General features: G+C 41.7%; 2 protein-coding genes across 21 annotated transcripts in view; both read right to left on the bottom strand.

The window, feature by feature from the left end:
- The window catches only part of plekha7b (pleckstrin homology domain containing, family A member 7b), a 133,146-nt gene that overhangs the window by 31,558 nt on the left and 76,588 nt on the right, over positions 1–25,000 (bottom strand). For 12 of the 20 annotated variants that reach the window (XM_053683292.1, XM_053683290.1, XM_053683289.1 and 9 more), the window contains 8 exons: positions 24,617–24,689; positions 23,829–23,929; positions 16,635–16,810; positions 12,737–13,144; positions 9,133–9,643; positions 5,925–6,008; positions 3,615–3,722; positions 2,158–2,211 (listed from right to left, as the gene is read on the bottom strand). In XM_053683292.1, coding sequence (XP_053539267.1) covers positions 2,158–2,211; positions 3,615–3,722; positions 5,925–6,008; positions 9,133–9,643; positions 12,737–13,144; positions 16,635–16,810; positions 23,829–23,929; positions 24,617–24,689 — 1,515 coding nt within the window. Of the gene's footprint in view, positions 1–2,157; positions 2,212–3,614; positions 3,723–5,924; positions 6,009–9,132; positions 9,644–12,736; positions 13,145–16,634; positions 16,811–20,712; positions 20,956–23,828; positions 23,930–24,616; positions 24,690–25,000 lie in introns of those variants that run through there. The other 8 variants (XM_053683303.1, XM_053683302.1, XM_053683293.1 and 5 more) reach the window with 7 other exon arrangements.
- On the bottom strand, positions 3,697–5,866 carry LOC128633715 (uncharacterized). The gene is made up of 2 exons (XM_053683308.1): positions 5,050–5,866; positions 3,697–5,013 (listed from the first exon to the last, which is right to left on the bottom strand). The coding sequence occupies exons 1-2, from the start codon at positions 5,701–5,703 to the stop codon at positions 4,648–4,650; spliced, it is 1,020 nt and encodes a 339-aa protein (XP_053539283.1). The 5' UTR covers positions 5,704–5,866; the 3' UTR covers positions 3,697–4,647.

Below are 25,000 nucleotides of genomic sequence, written 5' to 3'. Positions count from 1 at the left end.
CCCCTCTCCATCCCCTCTCCATTCTCTCTCCATCCTCTCTCCATCATCCCTCCATCCTCTCTCCATCATCATCATAAATTGTAATCATCGGATAAAGCGCTGTGGTATAAGAGGAATAAAGCAGCCCTACGCACCCTGTCGTTGATTAGTTTACTATAACAGCATGGCACGGAGTGTTTTATGCCTTACATGTCGCAACAACCAAAGCTAAACGTCGATGTACGCTTAAGAAAAAAATTTTATGTAAAAAAATGACATTTTTTAAGGACAGGTATTTGTACGTATTTGTACCTGTTCCTCCTAAACTTCCCCGTGTCGCCGTCGGCTCCTTTAACAGCTGGATTTCAGCCTCACTTGAAATCCCATTTGATTGAAAAACCTGCTGAACTAATAACCTGTACATCCCTATATTCAAACCAGACGCACGGCACCGAGAGGAGTTCTCTAAGAATACTGTGAAGCAAACGGACGAGTGCTTCGATTGAGTACATTTTTCTCGTTCATCTGAAACAACGATGAAAGATGAGGTCGCGCGGATCAAAAAAAAAAAAAAAAAAAAAACTCTCCAAGCTATGTTCCTCAGAGAATACGTGTTTGTCAGAGGTGTAGGTCGAACCGATAATCACGAGTTAAAGTATTTCCGAAGTATGCGCCCAAGAATTCGAGGGACTAGAAAAAGGGTCTTTAATTTTTTCAACGCCGGCGATAACAATGACGCCTGACGCTCGGCGCGTAGCAAATATGCGACTGTTTAAGATTTTTGCAGGTGAAAAAATGACAATTATTTGACATCTTGATTTGAAGACAGGGACCGTTTTCACAGTCGAGAAGAAGCGGGACCGAATATGCTGGCAGAAATGAAGAGACGAGAAAGAAAGAGAATTTTATTTATTTATTAATTTTTTTTCATCTAAAAAACGGATTCAAAGACAATTAAGAGCAAAGGCTTATACAAGCGCTTAAAAGCGTTAAGAAAAAAGGGAGAGGAAGGAAAAATTCATTCGAGCGGAGCTTTTCAGCGCTTCTGACCTTCAATTCCACTGGACAAGAGCGCAGAGACGAGCTGTGCGGCACCGAGAACATTACTCTCCTCGGCTCCCGGCATACATTTACACTTAAAGCTCGATATTTATCCTTTTATTTATACGTTAACTTTTCTTTTGCCGCATGCTTATCTGGGCTCGGTACCAGCTCCGCTACCTGACAGGAAATTCACAATAATCATGCGCTCTTTAAGACCTTAAGGCGTCTTGAAACACTAAACTACATTTCGTTCGTGTCGCACATCATAAGAGGCATCCGTTAATTTTAATGGGGGCGGCTGTGGATCAGGTGGTAGAGCGGCTCGTCCACTAATCGTACGGTTGGAGATTCGATTCCCGGCCCACGTGACCCCACGTGCCGAAGTGTCCTCGGGCGAGACGCCGAACCCCGAATTGCTCGCGGTGGCAAGTTAGCGCCTTGCCTGGCAGCTCTGCTACCATCGGTGTGTGAGTGTGTGTGTGTGTGTGAATGGGTGAATGAGACACAGTGTAAAGCGCTTTGGATAAAAGCGCTGTATAAGTGCGCCATTTAACTGCAGGAGAAAACGGGTTCATTTTGAGCTTTTTCCCCGCTGTTTTCGTCTTTCAGGGTTTAAAATATCGTCCTATCGCACGTGTACTAGAGTGCTTCGATGACGTGTCGGTGTCTCATAATTATTCACGAGCCTGCGTGTTCTTATCCAATGAGAAGACGCGGTCTCTTAATTATTCACGGCAGATGTAGTAGATGAAAGAGGCCCAGATGGGGCGCAGGTGTTCGTTCCAGTGGTGTGAGAGTTGCAGTGTGTTTATTCGGGAGAGCGATGAGAACTGGAGAAAGGTGGACTTCGGACTTGCTCATGAAAGCGGTTTGCGTCTACACGATGACGCGGTACCCGGTCCCGAGGACTTTTCCATCCCTTCAAATGAGGTGTGTGTCTAATAACCCTTCCTCCCCTGCCTTTCCCTGCCACGCCCACTCCCCATTGAGAGGTAGACTTGAGCTGAAAGAGGGAGGTTTCATGACCCTTTAATAACAATAACAGCATTAACGTTAATCGAGCACTGAAAACCGGCCAAAGTGAACTCAGAAGGAGAACAGGCGAAGAAGAAAGTGGAAAATAAAGAATGTCACCTTCAGGTCAAGATACTCCAGGTCCTTCTTCAGCTGCATGTACGTATCATCGGCCTTTAAGTAAGGAAACGAGACAGGTCACATGACAGGAAGTTGTAAAAAAAATAAATAAATAAAAATAATACCCTACCCGCTACACTGACACTTACACATCTCCATCAATCTCAACTTATTACATTTTTTTTTTTTTTTTACTAATTCGAACCGTATGAAATAATTTAGTAAACAAATGAAACCAGACGTAAGACAGAAAAGTGTTTTTGGAAGGTTTTTTTTTTTTTTTTTTTAGTTTTTGGTTTGAAATGAATCCTGACTGTCCTCTTATAAATTCCTGCGTTCCTACATGGTCCTTCTGAGGATTTACTCTTCACTCTGTTTATCCACCGACAAAGTAATCACCTGTAGAACACCGCACGTTATAATACGGCTGTGTGCAAAAGTTTGCACCCCCCAGGGTTTTTGAAAAGAAAAAGAAAAAAGGACAGCGTAGGTTTATTTGACCGAAATATAAACTTTTAAAAAACGAATATATTAATGTCCCAACGAAGCATGAAGCAAACGGTTTGTTCATGATCCACTAAAGAAGGCAGGATTATAATTATTATAGTTATAATTATTTCTAATCGTATTATATACATGTAACTTGAGAGGATAGGAAGGGGTTGCAAACTTATGCACGGATTACGTACGTGTTGTTTGTTCGTGTGATGAAGATGGAACCTCTGAGAAATCGGACACTGATGTTTTCCGCATCTTCTTGATTTTAAAGGTACAGAACATTCGTTTTCTCGATCGTGTAACGATAAACCTTTGCAACTAGTGAGTTCTGGTTCGTGTAGAATGCAGCACGTGTTCAACATTAACGTACAGAGAGTTCTAGTTACAGGCATTCGGGTGATATCAGAGATATATATTTTCCCCAAAGATTTTTTATTTTATTCTCTAAAGCATGTTGAATTAATTAGTTATTAGGTTTTTGTTTTGTTTTGTTTGGTTTTTTAAGTTAAATTTCTTAAAACCATGAATGCAAAAGTGTTTAACACTGTGTAACATTGTGAATGCAGGCACGTTATACGAGCGACATGCTTGAAAACAACCACTGTGCATGACATCATTCTGAAAGTTCCATAAAATAATAATAATAATAATAATAAAAAGGAAGAAGAACAAGAAGGTGGGGGGGACTCTTTTGTTTGTTTGTTTTTTAAATAATGCTAAATGCACTGAATTTTTGACAGCAGTCCAAGCCGTGGCTCGTTCTCCATCCATGCCAGCTACTGCTATCACCATCACATCACGGCCATGACATCACGACCCACAGAGCACAGGCGAGCACACGAGGGCACAGAGAGAGAGGGAAAAGGGGATTTGGGGTATTAAAGAAAACGAGCCACGATGCAACAGGGTCTGAACTGGTTTAAGGATCTTCTGACCCTCGTGAACTCAGACCCTCTAACCTGCAGGCTGGGACCTGAGAGGCCGTCGTTGTGGAGGTGTGCGAACGCGTCGGCCATCTTGGCCTGGTGTCTCCTGAGCTGGACAAGGAGCAGGGTCAGCTCCTCCGGCTGCAGAGCGGTATAAGGAAAGAAAGTGGATTCAGGACGTGACCCCGAGGTCAGAGGGATCGAAATCAGGAGCTGAACTTCCTGATTTTATACGCCACCTAATACACCACCTCATGCACCACATCATAGACCAGCTCATGCACCACCTCATGCACCACATCATAGACCACCTCATACACCACATCATAGACCAGCTCATACACCACCTCATACACCACATCATAGACCACCTCATACACCACCCCATACACCACCTCATAGACCAGCTCATGCACCACCTCATATCGTACACCACCTAATACACCATCTCATACACCACGTCATAGACCACATCATAGACCACCTCATACACCACATCATAGACCAGCTCATACACCACCTCATACACCACATCATAGACCACTTCATACACCACCTCATACAGCACCTCACAGACCACCTCATACACCACCTCATACACCACCCCATAGACCACCTCATACACCACCTCACAGACCACCTCATACACCACCTCATACACCACCCCATAGACCACCTCATACACCACCTCAAAGACCACCTCATACACCACATAATAGACCACCTCACACACCACCTCATGCACCACCTCACAGACCACCTCACAGACCAACTCACGCACCACTTCACAGACCACCTCATTCACCACCCCATAGACCACATCATACACCACATCATAGACCACCTCACAGACCACCACATACACTACCTCATGCACCACCTAACAGACCACCCCATACACCACTCCATAGACCACCTCATACAGTGCATCACAGACCCCCTCATACACCACCTCACAGACCAGCTTATAAACCACTTCATACACCACTTCATACACCACCTCATACAGCACCTCATACACCACCTCATACACCACATCATACTTCAGGGCTTTGAGAAGCTGCTTTTAAAGACGCTTTATAAAATAAAGGTTATTATTATTATTATTACTATACACAACCTCATAGACCACATCATACATCATCTCATACACCATCTCATACACCATCTCATACACCACCTCATACACCATCTCATACAGCACCTCATAGACCACATCATACACCACCTCATACACCATCTCATACACCATCTCATACACCATCTCATACACCATCTCATACACCACATCATACACCATCTCATACACCACATCATACACCATCTCATACAGCACCTCATACAGCACCTCATAGACGACTTTATACCCCACCTCATACACCACATCATACACCACCTCATACACCACATCATACACCATCTCATACAGCACCTCATACAGCACATCATAGACGACTTTATACCCCACCTCATACACATCATACAGCACCTCATACACCATCTCATACACCATCTCATACACCATCTCATACACCATCTCATACAGCACCTCATACACATCATACAGCACCTCATACACCATCTCATACACCATCTCATACACCATCTCATACACCATCTCATACACCATCTCATACAGCACCTCATACAGCACATCATAGACGACTTTATACCCCACCTCATACACCACATCATACACCACCTCATACACCATCTCATACACCATCTCATACAGCACCTCATACAGCACCTCATAGACGACTTTATACCCCACCTCATACACCACATCATACACCACCTCATACACCACATCATACACCACCTCATACACCACATCATACACCACATCATACACCATCTCATACACCATCTCATACACCATCTCATACACCATCTCATACAGCACCTCATACAGCACATCATAGACGACTTTATACCCCACCTCATACACCACATCATACACCATCTCATACACCATCTCATACACCATCTCATACAGCACCTCATACAGCACCTCATAGACGACTTTATACCCCACCTCATACACCACATCATACACCACCTCATACACCACATCATACACCACCTCATACACCACATCATACACCACATCATACACCATCTCATACAGCACCTCATACAGCACATCATAGACGACTTTATACCCCACCTCATACACATCATACAGCACCTCATGCACCACATAACAGGGCAACTCACACACCACCTCATACACCACATCATACACCACCTCTTAATTAACCCACAACCATCTGTATATACCCCCCCCCCCCACCCCACCCCCAAAAAACCCCCAAAGACATGACAGTTACGTTGACGCACCGTTTTTCCGTGTAAGCTCGGCGCACTGACGGTGTGTGTGATGTAACCCATCGCTGGCATCGATCTTCTGTCTATTTGTACCGGCTGTGAGGATTAAAGCACAAAAACCAACAAAGAATCATTACTAATAAATCCATACACAAATGTGTATTATTAAACAGCCACGGGAGATTTCTGCTTTTAAATTTGACTTTTTTATTTACAAACTATATATATATATATATTTTGTTGTTGTTGTTTTTTTTGTATAATTTTATAAGAGATTTTCGCTATAAATGCGGGTATATTTTTTAATCATTTAACATGCCACATGTGATTTATTTTGGGGGCGGGGGTGTTTTTATTTGATATTATTTTCTGTCTGTATCTTCGTGAAAACGGTGTGTGCCTTTTTAAAAAGCATTTTTATGGGATTTTGATTAGGATTTTCTTATTTTTCCTCAGTTTGTATATCTTCAGGAGCAAAACGTACACTCGGGAAAAAAAAAAAATCATTTATCGTGCCACATTTTTGTGTTTTTGCTTCGTATTTCTGTAAAGGTTTTTCCGCCTTTATATATTTGGCTGAAAAGCCCGGGACTTTTACACTTTAAATACTTTACCGTGCCACCGCTTCGTCGCCTTTATTTTTAAGTTCTTTTAACACATTCACTCTGCTTGTTATTTCCGTTTTTCTCAGTCGTGTATCGGTTCTCCCCCCGGACGCCGTAGGAGACGGGGGCTGTGTGTTTGTGAAATAGTTCATCGAGTCGCGATTTTTCTGCTTTTTACATTGAAAAAAAATCAAATCTGTTCTGTCTGTTTACGGCGAGCGCGTTATTTTTAATGCCGTGGGGTTTTTGTGAACTTGACATTTTTGCTTATCACACACAATCCCTCCACCCGTCACCCGTCTGAGTCGACCCACAAACCACGACTGATTTCGTTAATTACACATAAATTATCTCCTCTTAAAATAACATTTGTTTGCTAACAGCAGTTGAAGTCGTGCAGATTTCCGCTGCGGCTCCCGAAGCTCGGGTTTTTGCTGCATAGTACTTTTTTAAAATGATTTAATATAAATAGACGCTCAGATGGATGAAAGCAGGTTGCGCTGAGACCGAGCGGTTTACAGCCAGCTAAAAAAAAAAAAAAAAAAAAAAAAAAAAAAAAAAGCCCTCGGCGAAATCCTAGCAGTTTAAGAACAAACTTTTTAACAATCCTCCGTGGAGCTGAATGAAGGAAAAAATGCTCCACGAAGATATGAAACTGGGGGGGGGGGGGGGGGGGGGGTACTGCAGTCACAAAAACAAAGCGCAGCTCTCATTTAAATAAATAAATAAACAAACAGACAAACAAATAAATAAATAAATTCTTTCAATTCTCGAACCTGAATGTCTGACTGCCTAATTAGCAACGACGACGACGACGACGACGACGAAAGTCCTGTTATTAAAATATCACAGCTTCATGGTGGGAACATGTTCATTTAAGATTTGGTAATAAAGCAATGATCAGAAAATAATTATCACTATTTAACACATAATTAGGTATAATAATATCAGCTAACAGATAGGCGTAAGGGTTATACACACTTTAAGATAACACTCATTAGACTGTTTACTATAATAAGTCTTTAAAGTAATTAAAACTTAATAACAGGATGAACAAAACAGAGAAGGTCTGAACGTTTGATTAATACCGTGATTAATTCCTGCCAATACGTAAAAATGTTTAAAATGCTTATTTAATGTACTGACCACAGTAATTACTACTAATTATACGCTACGATAGAACTAGTAGCACTCATTAGATACACACGAGATTATTGACACGTGTAAGCACCTAGTAACATCCCGTATGTAGAGATTTATTCATTCGTCTGTTTGTTTGTTTGTTTGTTTGTTTGTTTTTAACTGTTCATTTTTAAACGCAGTGGGATCTGATGTCAAAATCTTCCTTTTTTTTCCTTTTTTTTCTTTTTGTTTTTTTTTTGCAGTAAACTCAGACGCAGCATATTATCGTTCTTAAACTGTTCGTCCCCTTACGGTAGTGTCGGTATTGAGCATTCGTATCAGGATCGAAGACAAAGCGATACAAAAAGAAAAAACATCACAGCAACGCTAATATAAATGCGTGTGTGTGTTTTTTAAAAAAAATGTGTTTACGTTGATTAAAGAAAGAGAAAAGTACAGACAATGTAAATGATCTAAATTTATTGTATACATTATAGTTCGTTACGACCCAAACCTGATACGCAGGTCTTCCTGTCTCTGTTTTACAGCAGTAGTGTGTGTGTGTGTGTGTGTGTGTGTGTGTGTGTGTGTTGAGGATGTGTGATTAGTAAGTTCACACTCAGGTTAATTTATGCTGAGCTGGGAGTGAGAGTGACACAGTGACGATGTGTGTGTGTGTGTGTGTGTGTGTGTGTGTGTGTGTGTGTTTGATCACAGATCTACAACCTGTATACACACTGACCGAATACGGACACATTTGTTTTGTTTTTTAAAACAGATCCTGATACAAAAAATAAAAGCACGATTCGTGTTCTTTCTTTTCTTGTGCGAGTGGAGGTTTTCATCCTGTCGAGACTCGAGACGTGAACGTGATACGACCACGACGTAAATCGCCGCCTCGCCGAGCAAAAATAAAACCCGTGCTGTACATGATCTTCCTGTACAAACTGGCCTGAAATTCAGAACAGAAATCTGCTTTGAGTTATGGATCTGTCTGCTGGGCCTCTCTAACAAATAATCATTTAAAGGACATTAACTTGTCTGTTCCATTGTGTGTGCGTGTGTGTGTGTGTGTGTGTGTGTGTGTGTGTGTGATAAATCTGATCAACTGTGGTATTATCGGATGGTTGTTGCTGTCAACTGTAATCAGTTCCTTGATCTGGGAACGACTCGGCCGTTTTGAGAGGAAGTCCCGTTATCTCAGTCACGTTAGTGGTGCTGAAGTCGAGCGATGGAGCGGAGGGTGAGGAACGGTACAATTTTAGGAGCGGAATGATTGCTCTGCTACGTGTCGTTGTATTTCTTTGAAGGAAAAAATTCCTAGACCACACCCACTTCTGGTTTGATCCCGAATACACACACACACACATGTTGTGGTGGAAGCTGTGTGAATCCTATTAGACCGTGTGTGAAACCGGTTCGGTGTAGTATAAGAGCGCGTTTTAAACAAGATGGCGGTCTGAATCTGAAATGAGAAATCCCTCACGTCTTACCTTGGAGACAGCCCTCGGTGAAGCGGAGCGGACCACGTCCATGCTCGATATTTCGTCTATGGGTCGCACCGTCACTCTGTCGGCGGGGGTGTGAGGTCTGCGGGGCGACGCCAGTTTGGAGGGGGGTACTTCGCACGGTGAAGGGGGGACGGATACCGAGCGCGGGACCTCCAGCATCATCCTGAAGGAGGCAGCGTCCACGTAGTCGGGTGTGGTGAAGACGGGCGGAACCACAGGGCCTCCGTGGCGGAAACGCTGCCTCTGCTGCCACTCATACAGCTGCCACACCATGCCCTCTTTAGCAGCCAGACGTTCGTCTGTGGACATGCAGAAGTGGCTGAGACGGTCGTGGGCGTACTTGTAGTCGCTGGGTATGTCGCGGGTCACCGGGGGCGAGCTGGCGGACGGACGACGGGAGCTTTTCGGGAGAGACTGGTACGACTCGGTCATGACCAGCTTGGGTTGGAGGGGAGGAGTACGTCTGGGGAGAGTGTACTCCGAGACGGGATGGCTGGAAACAGAGAAGTGTTTTTTGTTAGCAAACAATAAATGCTTTAAACTGGATTTTATTCAAATGGTTTGCCTTTTTAATGAGACATGAAGATGAAAGCAGCTTTTAAATGACACTCCGTTAAACCCCGGGTACTTTCCGTTAGAGACGGGGCATTACAATACAACGCGCACTCCCGTGCAAACGTTTGTGGGAATTTTTTAAAAAAACAGAAATATGTTTTCCTTTTGAATCTACCAATCAGAAGAAGAGGTCGAAGAAGATAAAAACAAAATGGGACGATAATCTAAAAGGAAAGATCAAAGCAAAAGAGATTCTTTTCTTAACGGTGAGACTGGCTTGTGTTTCTACATTGCTAAAAGTGTTTGCTAAAAGTACATCGACTCTAAAAAGACAGAAATAATCAATAAAAGATGAAGAAAAGGATGTTTATGTTGTGAAAGACCTCGTTTTATTTCATTCACTTGCAGAGTAAACAGGTGACTACAGGTGACGGGTTTATGCAGTAATATATGAAAGTGCTTGGAAACAATCTATCTATCTATCCACCTATCTATCTATCCATCTATCTATCTATCTATCCATCCATCTATCCACCTATCTACCTATCCATCTATCTATCCACCTATCTATCTATCCATCTATCTATCTATCTATCTATCTATCTATCCATCCATCTATCCACCTATCTACCTATCCATCTATCTATCCACCTATCTATCTATCCATCTATCTATCTATCTACCTATCCACCTATCCACCTATCTATCTATCTATCCATCCATCTATCCACCTATCTATCTATCCATCTATCTATCCACCTATCTATCTATCTATCCACCTATCTATCTATCTACCTATCCACCTATCTATCTATCTATCCATCCATCTATCCATCCATCTATCCACCTATCTATCTATCCACCTATCTATCTATCTATCTATCTATCTATCTACCTATCCACCTATCCACCTATCTATCTATCTCTCCACCTATCTATCTATCCATCTATCTATCTATCTATCTATCTATCCATCCATCCATCTATCCACCTATCTATCTATCCATCCATCTATCCATCTATCTATCCACCTATCTATCTATCCATCTATCTATCCACCTATCTATCTATCTATCCATCTATCTATCCACCCATCTATCTATCCATCTATCTATCTATCCACCTATCTATCTATCCATCTATCTATCTATCCACCTATCTATCCATCCATCTATCCATCCATCTATCCACCTATCTATCTATCCATCCATCCATCTATCCATCTATCTATCCACCTATCTATCCATCTATCTATCTATCCACCCATCTATCTATCCATCTATCTATCTATCCACCTATCTATCTATCCATCTATCTATCTATCCACCTATCTACCTATCCACCTATCCACCTATCTATCTATCTCTCCATCTATCTATCTATCCATCCATCCATCTATCCACCTATCTATCTATCCATCCATCCATCTATCCATCTATCTATCCACCTATCTATCTATCCATCTATCTATCCACCTATCTATCTATCTATCCATCTATCTATCCACCCATCTATCTATCCATCTATCTATCTATCCACCTATCTATCTATCCATCTATCTATCTATCCACCTATCTATCCATCCATCTATCCATCCATCTATCCACCTATCTATCTATCCATCCATCTATCCATCCATCTATCCACCTATCTATCAATCTATCTATCTATCAATCTATCTATCTATCCATCCATCTATCCATCCAACTATCCACCTATCTATCTATCCATCTATCAATCAATCTATCTATCTATCAATCTATCTATCAATCTATCTATCCATCTATCTATCTATCAATCCATCTATCCACCTATCTATCCATCTATCCATCCATCTATCCACCTATCTATCCATCTATCTATCCACCTATCTATCTATCCATCTATCCATGTATCTATCCACCTATCTATCTATCCATCTATCTATCCATCTATCTATCTATCCACCTATCTATCTATCTATCTATCTATCCACCTATCTATCTATCTATCTATCAAACTATCTATCTATCTATCTATCTATCTATCAATCTATCTATCTATCTATCCATCTATCTATCTATCCACCTATCTATCCATCTATCTATCTATCCACCTATCTATCTATCTATCTATCTATCTATCTATCTATCTATCTACCTACCTATCTATCTATGTATATAGCTATATATCTATCTATTTATCCATGTATCTATCTATCTATCTATCTATCTATCTATCTATATATCTTTCTATCTATCTATGTATCTATCTATCTATCTATCTATATATCTATGTATCTATCTATATATCTTTCTATCTATCTATGTATCTATCTATCTATCTATCTATCTATATATCTATGTATCTATCTATATATCTTTCTATCTATCTATGTATCTATCTATCTATCTATCTATATATCTATGTATCTATCTATCTCCCTATCTATCTATCTCCCTATCTATCTATCTATCTATCTATCTATCTATCCATCTATCTATCTATGTATCTATCTCCCTATCTATCTAAGAAGTGCATGTGTAATGTACATGCAGTATAAACAGCAGTAAAGTCACAGAGTGATGTACGGTAGTCTGTTAAATTAGATTTTTGGTAAGACTTTCTATGAACACACTTATGTCATGGTATAAAGCATTCATAAGGCGTTATACACACTGTTATAATCCTGTATGAAAATCTTTATTCTGCATTATAAACCTATACCATGAAGCATTATACGCCCTGTTATATCATAACACGTTACATCACCAAGCCTCGCTCTGTACAGTGCGCTATGAGAGGATACAGCGGTGATATAATGCGTTATAAGCAGTATTAATAGCGCATTCCTTTATCAGTTTATAAATGCAAAGTAATGCCTTTTCATGAATAATAATAATAATGATGAGTATAAGAAAGAGCTCATGAAAGAAAGAGCTCATGTTTAAGACACATTCATACTATTTGCTGTTGTTGTTGTTTGCCACCAGTAGAGGGAGCTCTTTCGGTTAAAAAAAAAAAAAAAAAACCTCTCAGTGTATGAACTGACCTTTTAGGCTCTCCTTTCTGAACTTTGACCCAGTGTTCCACCTGCGCCAGCGCCGTCTTCCTCTGCACGTGTTTCTCCGTGTCTGTCCGTGTCACGAGACCCCTCTGATACGCCACGCCGCCGTTTTGCTCGTTGTGCACGCCGTTCCTCTGGGCAGCGGCGGAAGACGCGGTTCGAGACGGAGCTCCAGATTCCAGAGAAATGCCGTTTGCATCTCCATCTCCTGTGTAGACAACTTTGACCGGGCCCTCCAGGCGTGCCTCTACCTCCTGCTCGTGTCTGGGTTCTCGCTCTGTCACCTCAACCCACCCTGATTGGTGCAGGACCTCAGCGTGGGCGGTGCTGTTGCTGTTCGCTGGGATGTGATTGGTCTGAGGCATGGCCTGTTGATCAGATTTAGGAGTTTCTCTGTGGGGAGAGAAGAAAAGGGTTTGGGTTAAAACGAGATACTTTTTAAAATGATTTCGACTCTAGAGGAACAAAAGTGTAATAATATTGTCTAGCGCGAGAAACAAAAGGGTTTTTCCTTCACTCCTAACTCTACGCTCTCTAGCACTGCTTCTCAACACCCCTCCAAAAATAATGTTTGTAAAAACACACACACTTTTACACATATTCCATATTCAGACTGCCATACCTGTTCATTTTCTCTATTTTTTGCCTGTCATCGAAATTAAAATATTACACTGACGAAATTGAACATGGTTTTCCAGACACTGAGGACAGAAAGAACGGAGACTGCGATACGCTTTATGTGACTGGGCTTTAAAATATTTTATATCATATATTATTATTATTATTATTATTATTATTACTTATATCAAAAAAAACATAAAGCAGAATTTGACGTCCTTCCAAGCCTGTAAACTGCAGCATAATTAAGCTTAATGGAATTCTATTTATAAACATTTTAGCAATAATTTTCCTGTTATTCAGTATAATAATAATAATAATAATAATAATAATAATAATAACTACTGCCATATTATTACAGTTTTAGATTTTTAAAAATCAAGACTTCATGTGATAAATTCAGCACTTTAGTGCTTGTTGTATGTGGAGAGGTGTGTGAGGTTTAACCAGACAAGGCAAATTGGGTTCTAGTGTTTATAACCCGGCCTGTACCTGTAATGAGTAACACTGTCCTCTAGATGGCGACACGTGATCATGTAGAAATCCCTAGGAGCCCTGTCTCTGCTGCAGTATTACACACTACTTCCCTCTAACTGCAGTAACCGCCTTCCTAATTATTATTAGTAGCAGTATAGAACATATTTATGAAGTGCAATCAATATGTGTAACTAACATCAGGATATGTTAATAAAGTACAACCAATATGTATATCCAACATTTAGAATGATTACTTAAGCATAATCTACTCTGATAATCAGCATTAGTTACAAGGCATGATCTATATCCTCAGAACACTTTTTGATCAAGTTACATCCTACGTGTGTACTGAGTTAGATGAATTCTGTGTCTTATTGTACAATAACTGTTATCGTCCTGCACCTTTGTGCGCAGCAATAAATTAGCATTAGACATTCGCTGAAGACTGCTTTTGTAAGTAAACAACCTCGAGGCCGGATACCGATTAACTTTGTTTCAATAAAGTTCAATCCCTCTGTCTCTGAACTTTTAGTTAGGCTGGAAAGATTGTGTTCCACGACGGTAGTAGTAGTAGTAGTATTTATGTAGCAAACGGTTTTGTATATAATATGTTAAAAGATCAAATTATCTAATCACCTAATCATGAATCTAAACATCTGCCAGCATTACTGCAAAAACCACAGAACGTATGTTTAGTGACAAAAAAGACCCAAGAATGATAAATTTGCAGGTTTTTTTGTTTTGTTTTAGCACGGATTTAAAGCCTCTATTGTGCGATAGAGACGTTCATGATGTTCTCTATATCACTGTTCCAGTAAACAACAAAAGCCCTAAATCACAACCCTGTGGAACACAACATTTTTAGCTTTTCAAAACTCTCTATTAATGCTAACATAAAGAGAAACAAAAGATGGCCTAAAACAGAACCTTGCGGGACGCCATACTGCACAGTTTACACAATTATTTTTATTTTTTATTTAGTTATTATTATTATTATTATTATTATTATTTTGTAGAAGTTAATGTATCACTTAATGCTAATATAAAAACTCAGTGGGACACCACATTGGACTTTTTAGACTTTGAACATCTCTATTAATGCTAATGTAAAAATGTAAGCGGACATAAAGCAGAACCCTGTGGGAAACCCAAGAGAGCCTAGATCAGAACCCTGTTAGACAGGTCTTGGATTTCTATTAATGCTAATGAACTGGTCTGTCAAGTAAGATCTAAACCAGGGAAGAACTGCTGATTAATGTGTGTCAGTATGATTATGAGTAGCGTCAAATCCAGCAGCGCGGCAACGCAAACATATCGATAATCTGAGGCTGATTCCGTAACGTGAACGTTCTTCTGGAGACTGAAACACGTCGCGCTTGAACAGAGCGGTTCTGCAAGCGTGCTATTTATGTCCGTTTCAAAACGTCCAGCTCTCGTGTGTCTGTAAGATGACGAGGCTCAGCGCTGGACGCCTGGACACTGCTAGCGAGCGTCATCATCATCATCATCATCATAATTCAATTCAATTCAGTTTGATTCGTGTGGCGCGTTTAACAGTGGACATTGTGTCTCAAAGCAGATTTACAGAAACATATAAACACAGGATGGAGATTTTAAACGTGTGAATTTATCGCTATCGGGCGAGACGGTGGAGACGGCGGTGAGGGAAAAACTCCCCGAGATGATACGAGGAAGAAACCTCGAGAGGAACCGGACTCGGAAGGGAACCCGTCCTCGTCTGGGGAACGACGGAGAGTGTGAACGTAAAAGAAAGTTCGTTATGGTTTTATATGAAGTCTGTTTGTTGAACTCGTCCACCAATGGTCCACCATCATCATCATCATCATTACCCTGAGAGGAAGACAGAGCATGGAAACTCAGATGTGAGTAATCTGTGCTGAAACCTCACGATCGATAGCGTGGCTTTCCAGTCGATACCGCGTTTAACGCAACACCAGTTTCAGGATAACTGCAGAAATGTGACTCAGAGATTCTGCGGGGAAAAAAAGGAAAAACACCTGCGAGGATACAAAGCAGCCATTCTGACAGAGAGCAGCTGTTCCTGTTGACGTCATCCAGCCTCGCGGAGCTCGATTCAATATAAAGACGGACTGCGGGACGCACAGGTTCGGACTCCGAGGTCACGACGAACTCGGGGTCCAGCTAAAGCATCGTTAATCAGTTAATAATCCGATTCGAGTGCAAACGTGACCCCGACGTTTCATTATTCCACGAGTAAACCTTCAGTGAAATGAAATCAAGACCACGTTCGAGGACTTCTTGCCGTCATTCGCAGCCAATTTAAATTCATTTAAAAGACATAAATTGATTACTGAAGCTTAGCGCTGAAATTCAATCTCACTTCATTTATTTTATTTGTTTTCTTATTCATTAATAAAATCTTATTTTCTTATTTATTAACCTGAAATATTTTCTCATTTAATATTAATAAATATCCTTAATAAATTTTCTTTCTCTCTCTCTTTTTTTTCTTTTTTTTTTTTTTACTCCTTCTTGAATGTGCAGGTTTTTATGGACTGTAAAACACGATGGAGAAACAGAAAACAAACGGCAGAGCAAAGAAAAGAGAATTAAATCCGTTCGAATTTAGGAAGAGTAAAAGTCCCGAAAGCGAGCGCTCTTGATTTGACTTTCGGAGGGTTTAGGAGTTATGAAGCTGATGACGGTTCTGGAAAACAGTTCGTACTGTAGTCCTGTATCCGAGTTAAGGGTTGGGGAAGTGTGCGGGAATTGTGGGTAAAAAGGAGAGAGTAGAGTGTCGCCTGACCTCTTTAAGCTGTGGCTCTGCATGAGCGCCGCCTGGTTCATGGCTCGGATCCACCCGTTCATGTCCTCCTGCGTGTCTGCGCTGAAGAAGTAGGTCCTCATGCCGCCGTGCTCAGCCTGCGAGCCAATCACAGAGTTCTTACTGTAAATGTACGAGCGCATGCCTGTGTGACTCGCCTGAAGACAGAGACAGACAAAGAGAGAACACATAAAGAGAGGCCGAAACAGTCAAGCGCGTCCCGCGGCGCGGTTCAATTCTGAATTCTGATTGGTCAGAAGGCGCCGGTTCATTTTCTACAGTACGACAGAAGCGACAGATCGCAGGTTTACATCGGTGCACCCCTGTCAATCTACAGTACCGGCTCGTTCACAGGGACCCCTTCACACGTTCACGCTCCGCTCATAATACACAAACGAATAAACGCGCGTAAATAATCGCCGCCCTGTGAGAAGACGCTTCTCGGAGGTAAGAGCTGTAACTTTTAGTTTTCCGACATCTTCAGGACCGAGCGCTGCAGTTTCTCGGTAACAGAAGACGACAAGCTTTCCTTATTCACGTCAGAAAAGAATTAAAAAAGAGAGGGAAGCGAGGGAAGGACCGTTTATAGCGTGTAAACTATATACGGTCTATATACTATATTATACTATATACTATAACTATATACTATAGAAATGATATACGGTCTATGACGTACGTGAGGACGGGAAATAAATGTGAATCGGAGAATAAACGCAGCAATGAAGGGATGAAAGGGATAAGAGGGGGTAAGGGGAACGAAATAACTCAAAATAACTTCATATCATGACGTGGACATGAACGAATCGCTGGACAAAAACGAATCGCGTAAAAATCACGTGTGAAAATAAACGATTCGTCGGTTGGGGGGGGGGGGGGGGGGGGGGGCACCTGTGGAAAAATTCATATCGTGTCAAATACCATACACAGGAATAAATAAATAAATAAATAAATAAATAAATAAATAAATGGGAAAAATAATGTTGGCATACAGTAAAAAAAACAAAAAAAAAAAACCCACAGTCACACGTGAACGTGAAAACTGTACGTGAAATGAAAGGTCAGAAGTAAATGACCAAGTATAATGTTTTGGTCTCATTTGTTTAAATGATAAATGAAATAAATGATTCACTGATTCACGTTCGTTTGTGCGTTATGAATCGGTGTGTGTCCGCGTGTACGAGTGCACGATGTCGCGTTAAACACAACCCTCCAGATCACCTCCGCGACTCCGAATCAGTAGGTACGAGGCTAAGCTCTTCCCCCGACCGGACCGCGCCCGAGCTTTAATCACACACACACACACACACACACACACACACACAAGTCTCCTAATGTTCACTCCTCCTGATCTGCTGTATTTTCACTACACTGACAGTACCGTGTGGAGGTTTTCTCAGTAATGGGCGCGGTTTGTGACGTCATTCAATAAAAACTCTACAGCTTTGGAACCAATCACGTCTCGGATCGCGCGCACGGATAAACCTGTGAGATCTGCGCGCTTTACTTACTGCGATATTTTACATTTACTCAGAAGTGGGTAGACGATCAATATTACTGTAGCGGGTCGGAGTTCACGCCTCACAGCTCCGGGATTCCCAGCTTGATCCCGAGCTCTGTGTGGATTTCCACACGGTTTTCCTGTCTGTCCGTGTGGATCTCCAAATACTGGCTTCTCCGGGTTTCCGCCAACAAACATGCTGGATTTTTGACTCGAAATGGCTCCTAGTGGTGAAGGAGTTTGTGTCCGGTCCCCTGCTACGGACTGGTACGTCTTCCCAGCTCATTCCCGGACGTCAGACCCACCCGCATGCTTACTGAAGACGAATGAATGAAATCCTGCGTTTAGTCTAGTTTAAGTGTAGAAGATCTCAGTCACCGCTCCTTTCCTGGTTCCTCCATGTGACATCAGGTCTGTGCGTTCACAGTTACAGTTCCATGATCCCACCTTCCTGCTGAGAAGATCAGAATTCCACCCAGATATCGCTTTAGTTAAAGGGGCTGACTATTAAAAGCAGCAGCCGTGACTCCTTTTCACTGAGGACAGTGTGTTTGGATAAAGCAGGATGAGGCACTGCAGCAGAACGCTGAACGGACAACATCTCTCTCTCTCTCGCGCGCTCTCTCTCTCTCTCTCTCTCTCTCGCATATTCACTGACCCCTCAGCCGATTAAAATGCACACCAAAAGACTTTTTTTTTTTTTTTTTGCACCTGCTCTATTTCCAGAGCTTTTCATGACATCAGATTAGATCTCTGATCTTCAGACCTTCATCGAGAAGCGATGTAGCCGCGCTGTAATGGAGAGATCACGAAACGGAGGAAAACTCACCATGAAGAGAACGCCTCTACGAAAGGAACGAAAACAAAAGTCACTCTTCCGGGGTGAAGACCAAAAAAAATGATCCCGAATCGATTTTTAATCATAAATAATAAATCAATATCATTAATAATAATTAAATAAATAAAAACATGGAATACACACCAATTTTTTTTTTAATTTAGACCTCAGATATTTAACCGGGACTGACTTTGTTTCTCTTCTTTTTTTTTTTTGAAGTCTGTACTTATTTGAACATTTGGGCTCATTAGCTTATCGAAAGATCCGTGTATAGCCAAATCGTAACCTCCCGGCAGAAGCAAAAAAGATGTTTTGGGTTAAAATATTCTGGTACTTTCCACAATTCACAACACCATCGAATTACAAAAACAAATCATCACTCCATAAAATGATGGACCTGCACGTGTACTTAATATAAGTGATATACTTCATATACATAATATACTTCATATTATTTCCTCGTTTTGTTTCGAAAGCTTACTTGATTTTCTACATGGCGATGGGCGATAAAGGGGAATGCAAACGTACAGGAATTCATTCATTTTTGTTTAAAAGAAATCTCAAATTTGCAAGTAATCACTTTAAAGGTGTCAATAATTTTGTAAAAAAAAAGAAAAGAAAATCAATTGATCAATTCTTTTACAGGATGCCAGATCTGTAGTTCTAAAGTGGCTGAAATTTCATTTAAAATGAATATAAAATTCAGAAGATCGACACGGTCACGTATCTGTTAAATCAATCTGCTTTTCATCCGGTCCTGCATGATCTGATCAAAGATGAAGCGTACAGGACCGAGCAGTACCAGCTTCATTCTCACGCTGTTTTAGGGCCTGACTGTTTTTAAAAAATAGCATTAAGATTTTGAGGTGAAAAAAGTCATAATATTAGAGGAAAAAAGTCTTCTTTAAAAAAAAAATTTTAATTTTAAAAAGGCTATATTTCAAGAAGAAAGTCAGTCAGAAAAAAAGGAGTGGTCAGAGGGATGGCAGAGGGAGTGGTCAGAGCAAAGGTAGAGGGAGTGGTCAGAGCAAAGGTAGAGGGAGTGGTCAGAGGGAAAGTAGAGGGAGTGGTCAGAGGGAGTGGTCAGAGCGAGTGGTCAGAGGGAAGTTAGAGGGAGTGGTCAGAGCGAAGGTAGAGGGAGTGGTCAGAGGGAAGGTAGAGGGAGTGGTCAGAGGGAAGGTAGAGGGAGTGGTCAGAGGGAAGGTAGAGGGAGTGGTCAGAGCGAGTGGTCAGAGGGAAGGTAGAGGGAGTGGTCAGAGGGAAGGTAGAGGGAGTGGTCAGAGGGAGTGGTCAGAGGGAAGGTAGAGGGAGTGGTCAGAGCGAGTGGTCAGAGGGAAGGTAGAGGGAGTGGTCAGAGGGAGTGGTCAGAGGGAAGGTAGAGGGAGTGGTCAGAGGGAGTGGTCAGAGGGAAGGTAGAGGGAGTGGTCAGAGGGAGTGGTCAGAGGGAAGGTAGAGGGAGTGGTCAGAGGGAAGGTAGAGGGAGTGGTCAGAGGGAAGGTAGAGGGAGTGGTCAGAGTGAAGGTAGAGGGAGTGGTCAGAGGGAAGGTAGAGGGAGTGGTCAGAGGGAAGGTAGAGGGAGTGGTCAGAGGGAGTGGTCAGAGGGAAGGTAGAGGGAGTGGTCAGAGGGAAGGTAGAGGGAGTGGTCAGAGGGAGTGGTCAGAGGGAAGGTAGAGCGAGTAGTCAGTGATTTAATGAAAATGGTTTTTTTTTTAAATGTAAAATACCTATTCATGCAAGACACAGGAGACTCAGGAGCCTCTCCGCAGCACTCGCACCTCCCAAAATGCACCGGGCCACAACAGGAGCCAATCAGCCGACGGGAACGAGAGAGACAGAATGAGCGATGAACCACACACTTTAATAAAACTGTGAAGCTCCATAAAACGATTGGAAGAGTTAGTAAACGTGTTGTAGAGCATGAGACGAGCCGTCAGAGACAGTGAAGCAGGGAAAAAAAAACACACAACTGACGCCACACACACACACACACACACACACACACACACACACACACACTTGGTCTTCCTGATTAGTAACAAGGAGCTGGCACAAAATTATTTAAAATAACTAGTTTAAAGTATTTTGTGTATTGTGCAACTGGCACTTAAAATCTTATAAATAAATAAATATATCAATAAATAAATCTAGCAGCATAGCTACAAGCAAGGGGTTTTATCTCCTTGTTGTTTTTTATATAAATAAAAAATAGTATGTGATGTTTTAAGTTAAAGCTGATCACCTGACAGACACACACTGCACAAAATACCTACATTCGCACAAATATATTTGCATCTTATGGTCATATATAGTATTTTACTCCTTTTTTTTAATTTAATATATGTAGAAATTTTCATTTAATAAATTCTTGATTAATACACGTGTCATAGCTTAACGAGGAAACGCACCCCGGATCTAACTGTAAAACAGCAGTATTAAATATCTTTGGTAATAAATAGCACGGTGTTTTTGTAGCATGCGATTTGCCACAGTATTATTACTCTTGTTTAAGTTTTCTTTATTTTCTTCATTAGTGCGCGCTGCCACTACGAACCACTAGGGGTTCCATGGACGTGTCGTGTTTAGTGTCGAATGCCAGCTAACAGGATAGAGGTCTTCGGATCTCGGCCCGTATGAGGAGCCCTCCTGACGGCGTGACGTGCGGAAATATGAGCTGTGTAAAGAGGCTGGAACGTCGTGCCACGCACACACACACACACACACACACACACAACACACACAACACGGAGTGCCGCACACGAGAGCCCGAGTTATTCAGTAGCGCTGCATTAAAAATACTTTATTTCAAATATTTTAATATCCTCTGCAGATGTATATATGATATAAGCATCTGCCCATCTTATGGCTCCTGGAGTTGTCCTTAAAGGTTCTACTGCATGTAGAATCCTACAAGTTCTCCTTTCAGAAAGGGTTCCGTCACAAAGGTACCTTTTGGGGGGTTTTTTTGTGTGTGTTTTTTGTAGATAAGAGCCCTTAATTATCCAAAGACCCGTTAAAGAACCCTTGAAAAAACCCTAAAAGTGTATTTATTAACTTTTATATTAAATAATTGTTCGATTTTCAGTTGTTTAATACCTAGAACCTGTCAGGAGTTTTTTATTTATTTATTTATTTATTTTTAAAGAAAGAGGGTTCTTGAGTGTAGTTCCTGCACCAGATCCTCGCGATTTAAAATTCTGAAAACTGCAGATGAGAATCCGATGAGAGCGCGATCGTTGTCATTGCCGCGATCATGTGAACGGATCGCTTAAATAAGAGGGCGGGGCCAAACACAAAAACGCCTGCTCAGCATAACAAGCTGTCGTCGTTGTTTTCTTTTGTTTGTTTTTTAAAATTTTTTTAAAGAGATGACGTGTTAAAGACGTGTTAAATCCATCGGGTAGATCGTGTGAATGAAATCATTTACAAATTGTATTTTTTTTTAAAGGTTTCGTTTATATATAATGATAAAGAAAGATTTCAGGGATATTTTGAGAAGCAGCGGGACACACGCCGAGCCAGAGAAACACGACTGACTGGAGGTGTACAGAGGTGAGATGGAGGTTTGTGTTTAAAGGATAAACTGACCACAATCGGCTGTTAATCTGAGATAATGGCGAGACGAGACAGGTTTCCATGCAGAACACCAGAGATCAGATCACAAAGACAAGAAATCAGTCGGCACGACGTTTTAAAACACATGCAGAAGCACAGTTCATCAGAGGAGATGCACCAAAACACCAGAACACAGGTAACGTACTTTTGACACGATTTAGTTCACTTGCACAATACACACACACACAATACTTACACAATTTGTGTTTATCCAGAAAAAAATATATTAATGCTAACGTCACAGGGTGAAATCTGATTTTTTTTTTTCCCGCCCATTTTACCCCAGTCGCTGTTTTAAATAGCCGTAAATGAAGGCGAAACATTAACATTAGCACATACGCGTTAACTTTAACATTTCTGCTCATCAACACGTCCCATAGGTTGCTTTTTACACTGCGCACGCTGTGTTTAGACCAGGGGTGTCCAATCTGCTCGGTCGCAATGAAAACCTGCTCCCATACCGGCCCTTTCCGGATGAGATCGGACGCCCCCGTTTTAGACGCCGAGAACACGGCGATCGCACCCGGGTCCGAGAGCGAGGTGGCTTCAGTCCGCTTCCGAGTGATACGCAGCGAGAAGGCGATTCGAATCCGAATCAGCTCAAACGCAGGAAGTGACTCAAACATGGCGTGTGTTTTGGGTTGCAGCTCTTTTTCTTTCTTTCTTTCTTTCTTTTTTTTTTTTTTTTGCGAGCCAAAGTTCAGAGCTGCAGAAATGCCAGGATTTGAGAAAATAAACGATACGCAAAATGTCTGAAAGTAGTCCTTTTAAATAATCCTCTACGTTTTTTTTAATAAGCTCCGCCTCCGTGCTCGTCACATACTGGTGATTTTTGCGGTTTCTACACTCACCAAAAAGGTAAAGGTACGTTTACGGTCTTTCCGTCGGCGTATTTCTTTCTTTCTGATGGACGGAAGAGGGTCGTTTCGTTTTACGGGGACGTTTTCGGCGCTACGCGCCCCTCGGACAGCGTTTTTACTTTTCGTTTTGTTTAATTAAGTGTCCTTTGACCTTGGCTGCTGTTTGGTTAGAATGAAAGCTTGCGGCCACATGGAGAAGATTGAGGACCAAGCTGCTTATTTCTGCTAAAATCGACACGTGAAATACGAGGAGCCGACCAACAGGATCGGCGCTCGAGGAGCGGATCCGATCTGGCCACGTCGCTTACGCTTACCGCTGAGCCTGAAATAAGAGAAATGACCCTAACCCGGCTGAACGAGGGACTCACCTTAAAGGCGAACTTGCGGCTGATGTGGTCTTCAGGCTCCACCGGGGAAACGACGTAGCTCGGCAGCGGGATGCTCCCCAAAACCGTCTCCTCTCGACTGTCTACAGACCAAAAGCAGACACCAAAACCAAACTGAAATCAAGAGAAGCTCCAAATAAATCTCCAAAACGGCACGCCTTTTCCCGGAAAAAGTCCAAACTCAAGAAATCAATAATCGAACTTCGGCTGTGTCTGTTCTGCGCGGAAGGGACAGATGTTCAGAACAGATGCTCTCCACGAGGGGCTCCAGCACATAAATTCATTAGTAGGATCCTGGTGTGTCTCATTTGAGTAAATATGATGAAAAACATCATCCCAAATGATCCAAATTTCATCCCGAGGGTGGCAGAGAAACCTTCCACAGGAACAGTCATTTATTCTAACGACGACCGAACCGAGATTTTAGATTTTGGAAATTTACTGAGAAAACGGTTCAGACCGTCAAATAAAAGCGCGCGGACGCTCATGCTCATGACGCGCCGCGATAATAACGATGAGAACGCCGTCGTTTCAGGAGGATATGCAAAATGGTTATGCAAATAAACCCAGAAATCTCATTACAGTCCCGAAAGGAATCTATCTGCATAGACTCCGCCCTCCATTTAGCATTTTTGCATGAAATGGACACGTTTTGCATGTCCTGAACAGGATGTGGCCACAAAAAGGAGCTCACTATCCTTCATCTAATTTGCCTCTTTTTTTTTCTTTTTCTTCCAATGAATCAGACCGCATCGGTAATGATGACTCACCTTTATAATAAAACAGGCAGAAATCCGACAACACGAACCATTTCCTCTTCCACAGCCTCATTCCCGAGCTGTCCTGCGGGTCAAACACATCCTTCATTCAGCTCGCCTTCATGATAAATCGCTTCAGCATTACATTAGCAAAACTCAGCCCTCGTGTTGCTTCAGAGTTTCGGAGCGGCTACGTACAAACGGTACGGCGCACTCGGTCACTCCCGCAAATTACTGACTTTCTTCACTCATCGTGTCTCTGAAGGCTCCAGCGGGAAACGTGGATAGCCCTACTGGGATGGGATTAGATTTCCTTCTTTCTTTCTTTATTTTTTTTCCATGTAATGCATATTTTACTGTCTGGAAAAGATTACAGCGTCTTTATACCGCTATAAA

This window comes from Ictalurus punctatus, chromosome 10 (genome assembly GCF_001660625.3).
Source record: "Ictalurus punctatus breed USDA103 chromosome 10, Coco_2.0, whole genome shotgun sequence".
Lineage (NCBI taxonomy): Eukaryota > Metazoa > Chordata > Actinopteri > Siluriformes > Ictaluridae > Ictalurus > Ictalurus punctatus.
Note: the sequence above shows the minus strand (reverse complement) of the source record. Positions and strands in the feature narration are given on the sequence as shown.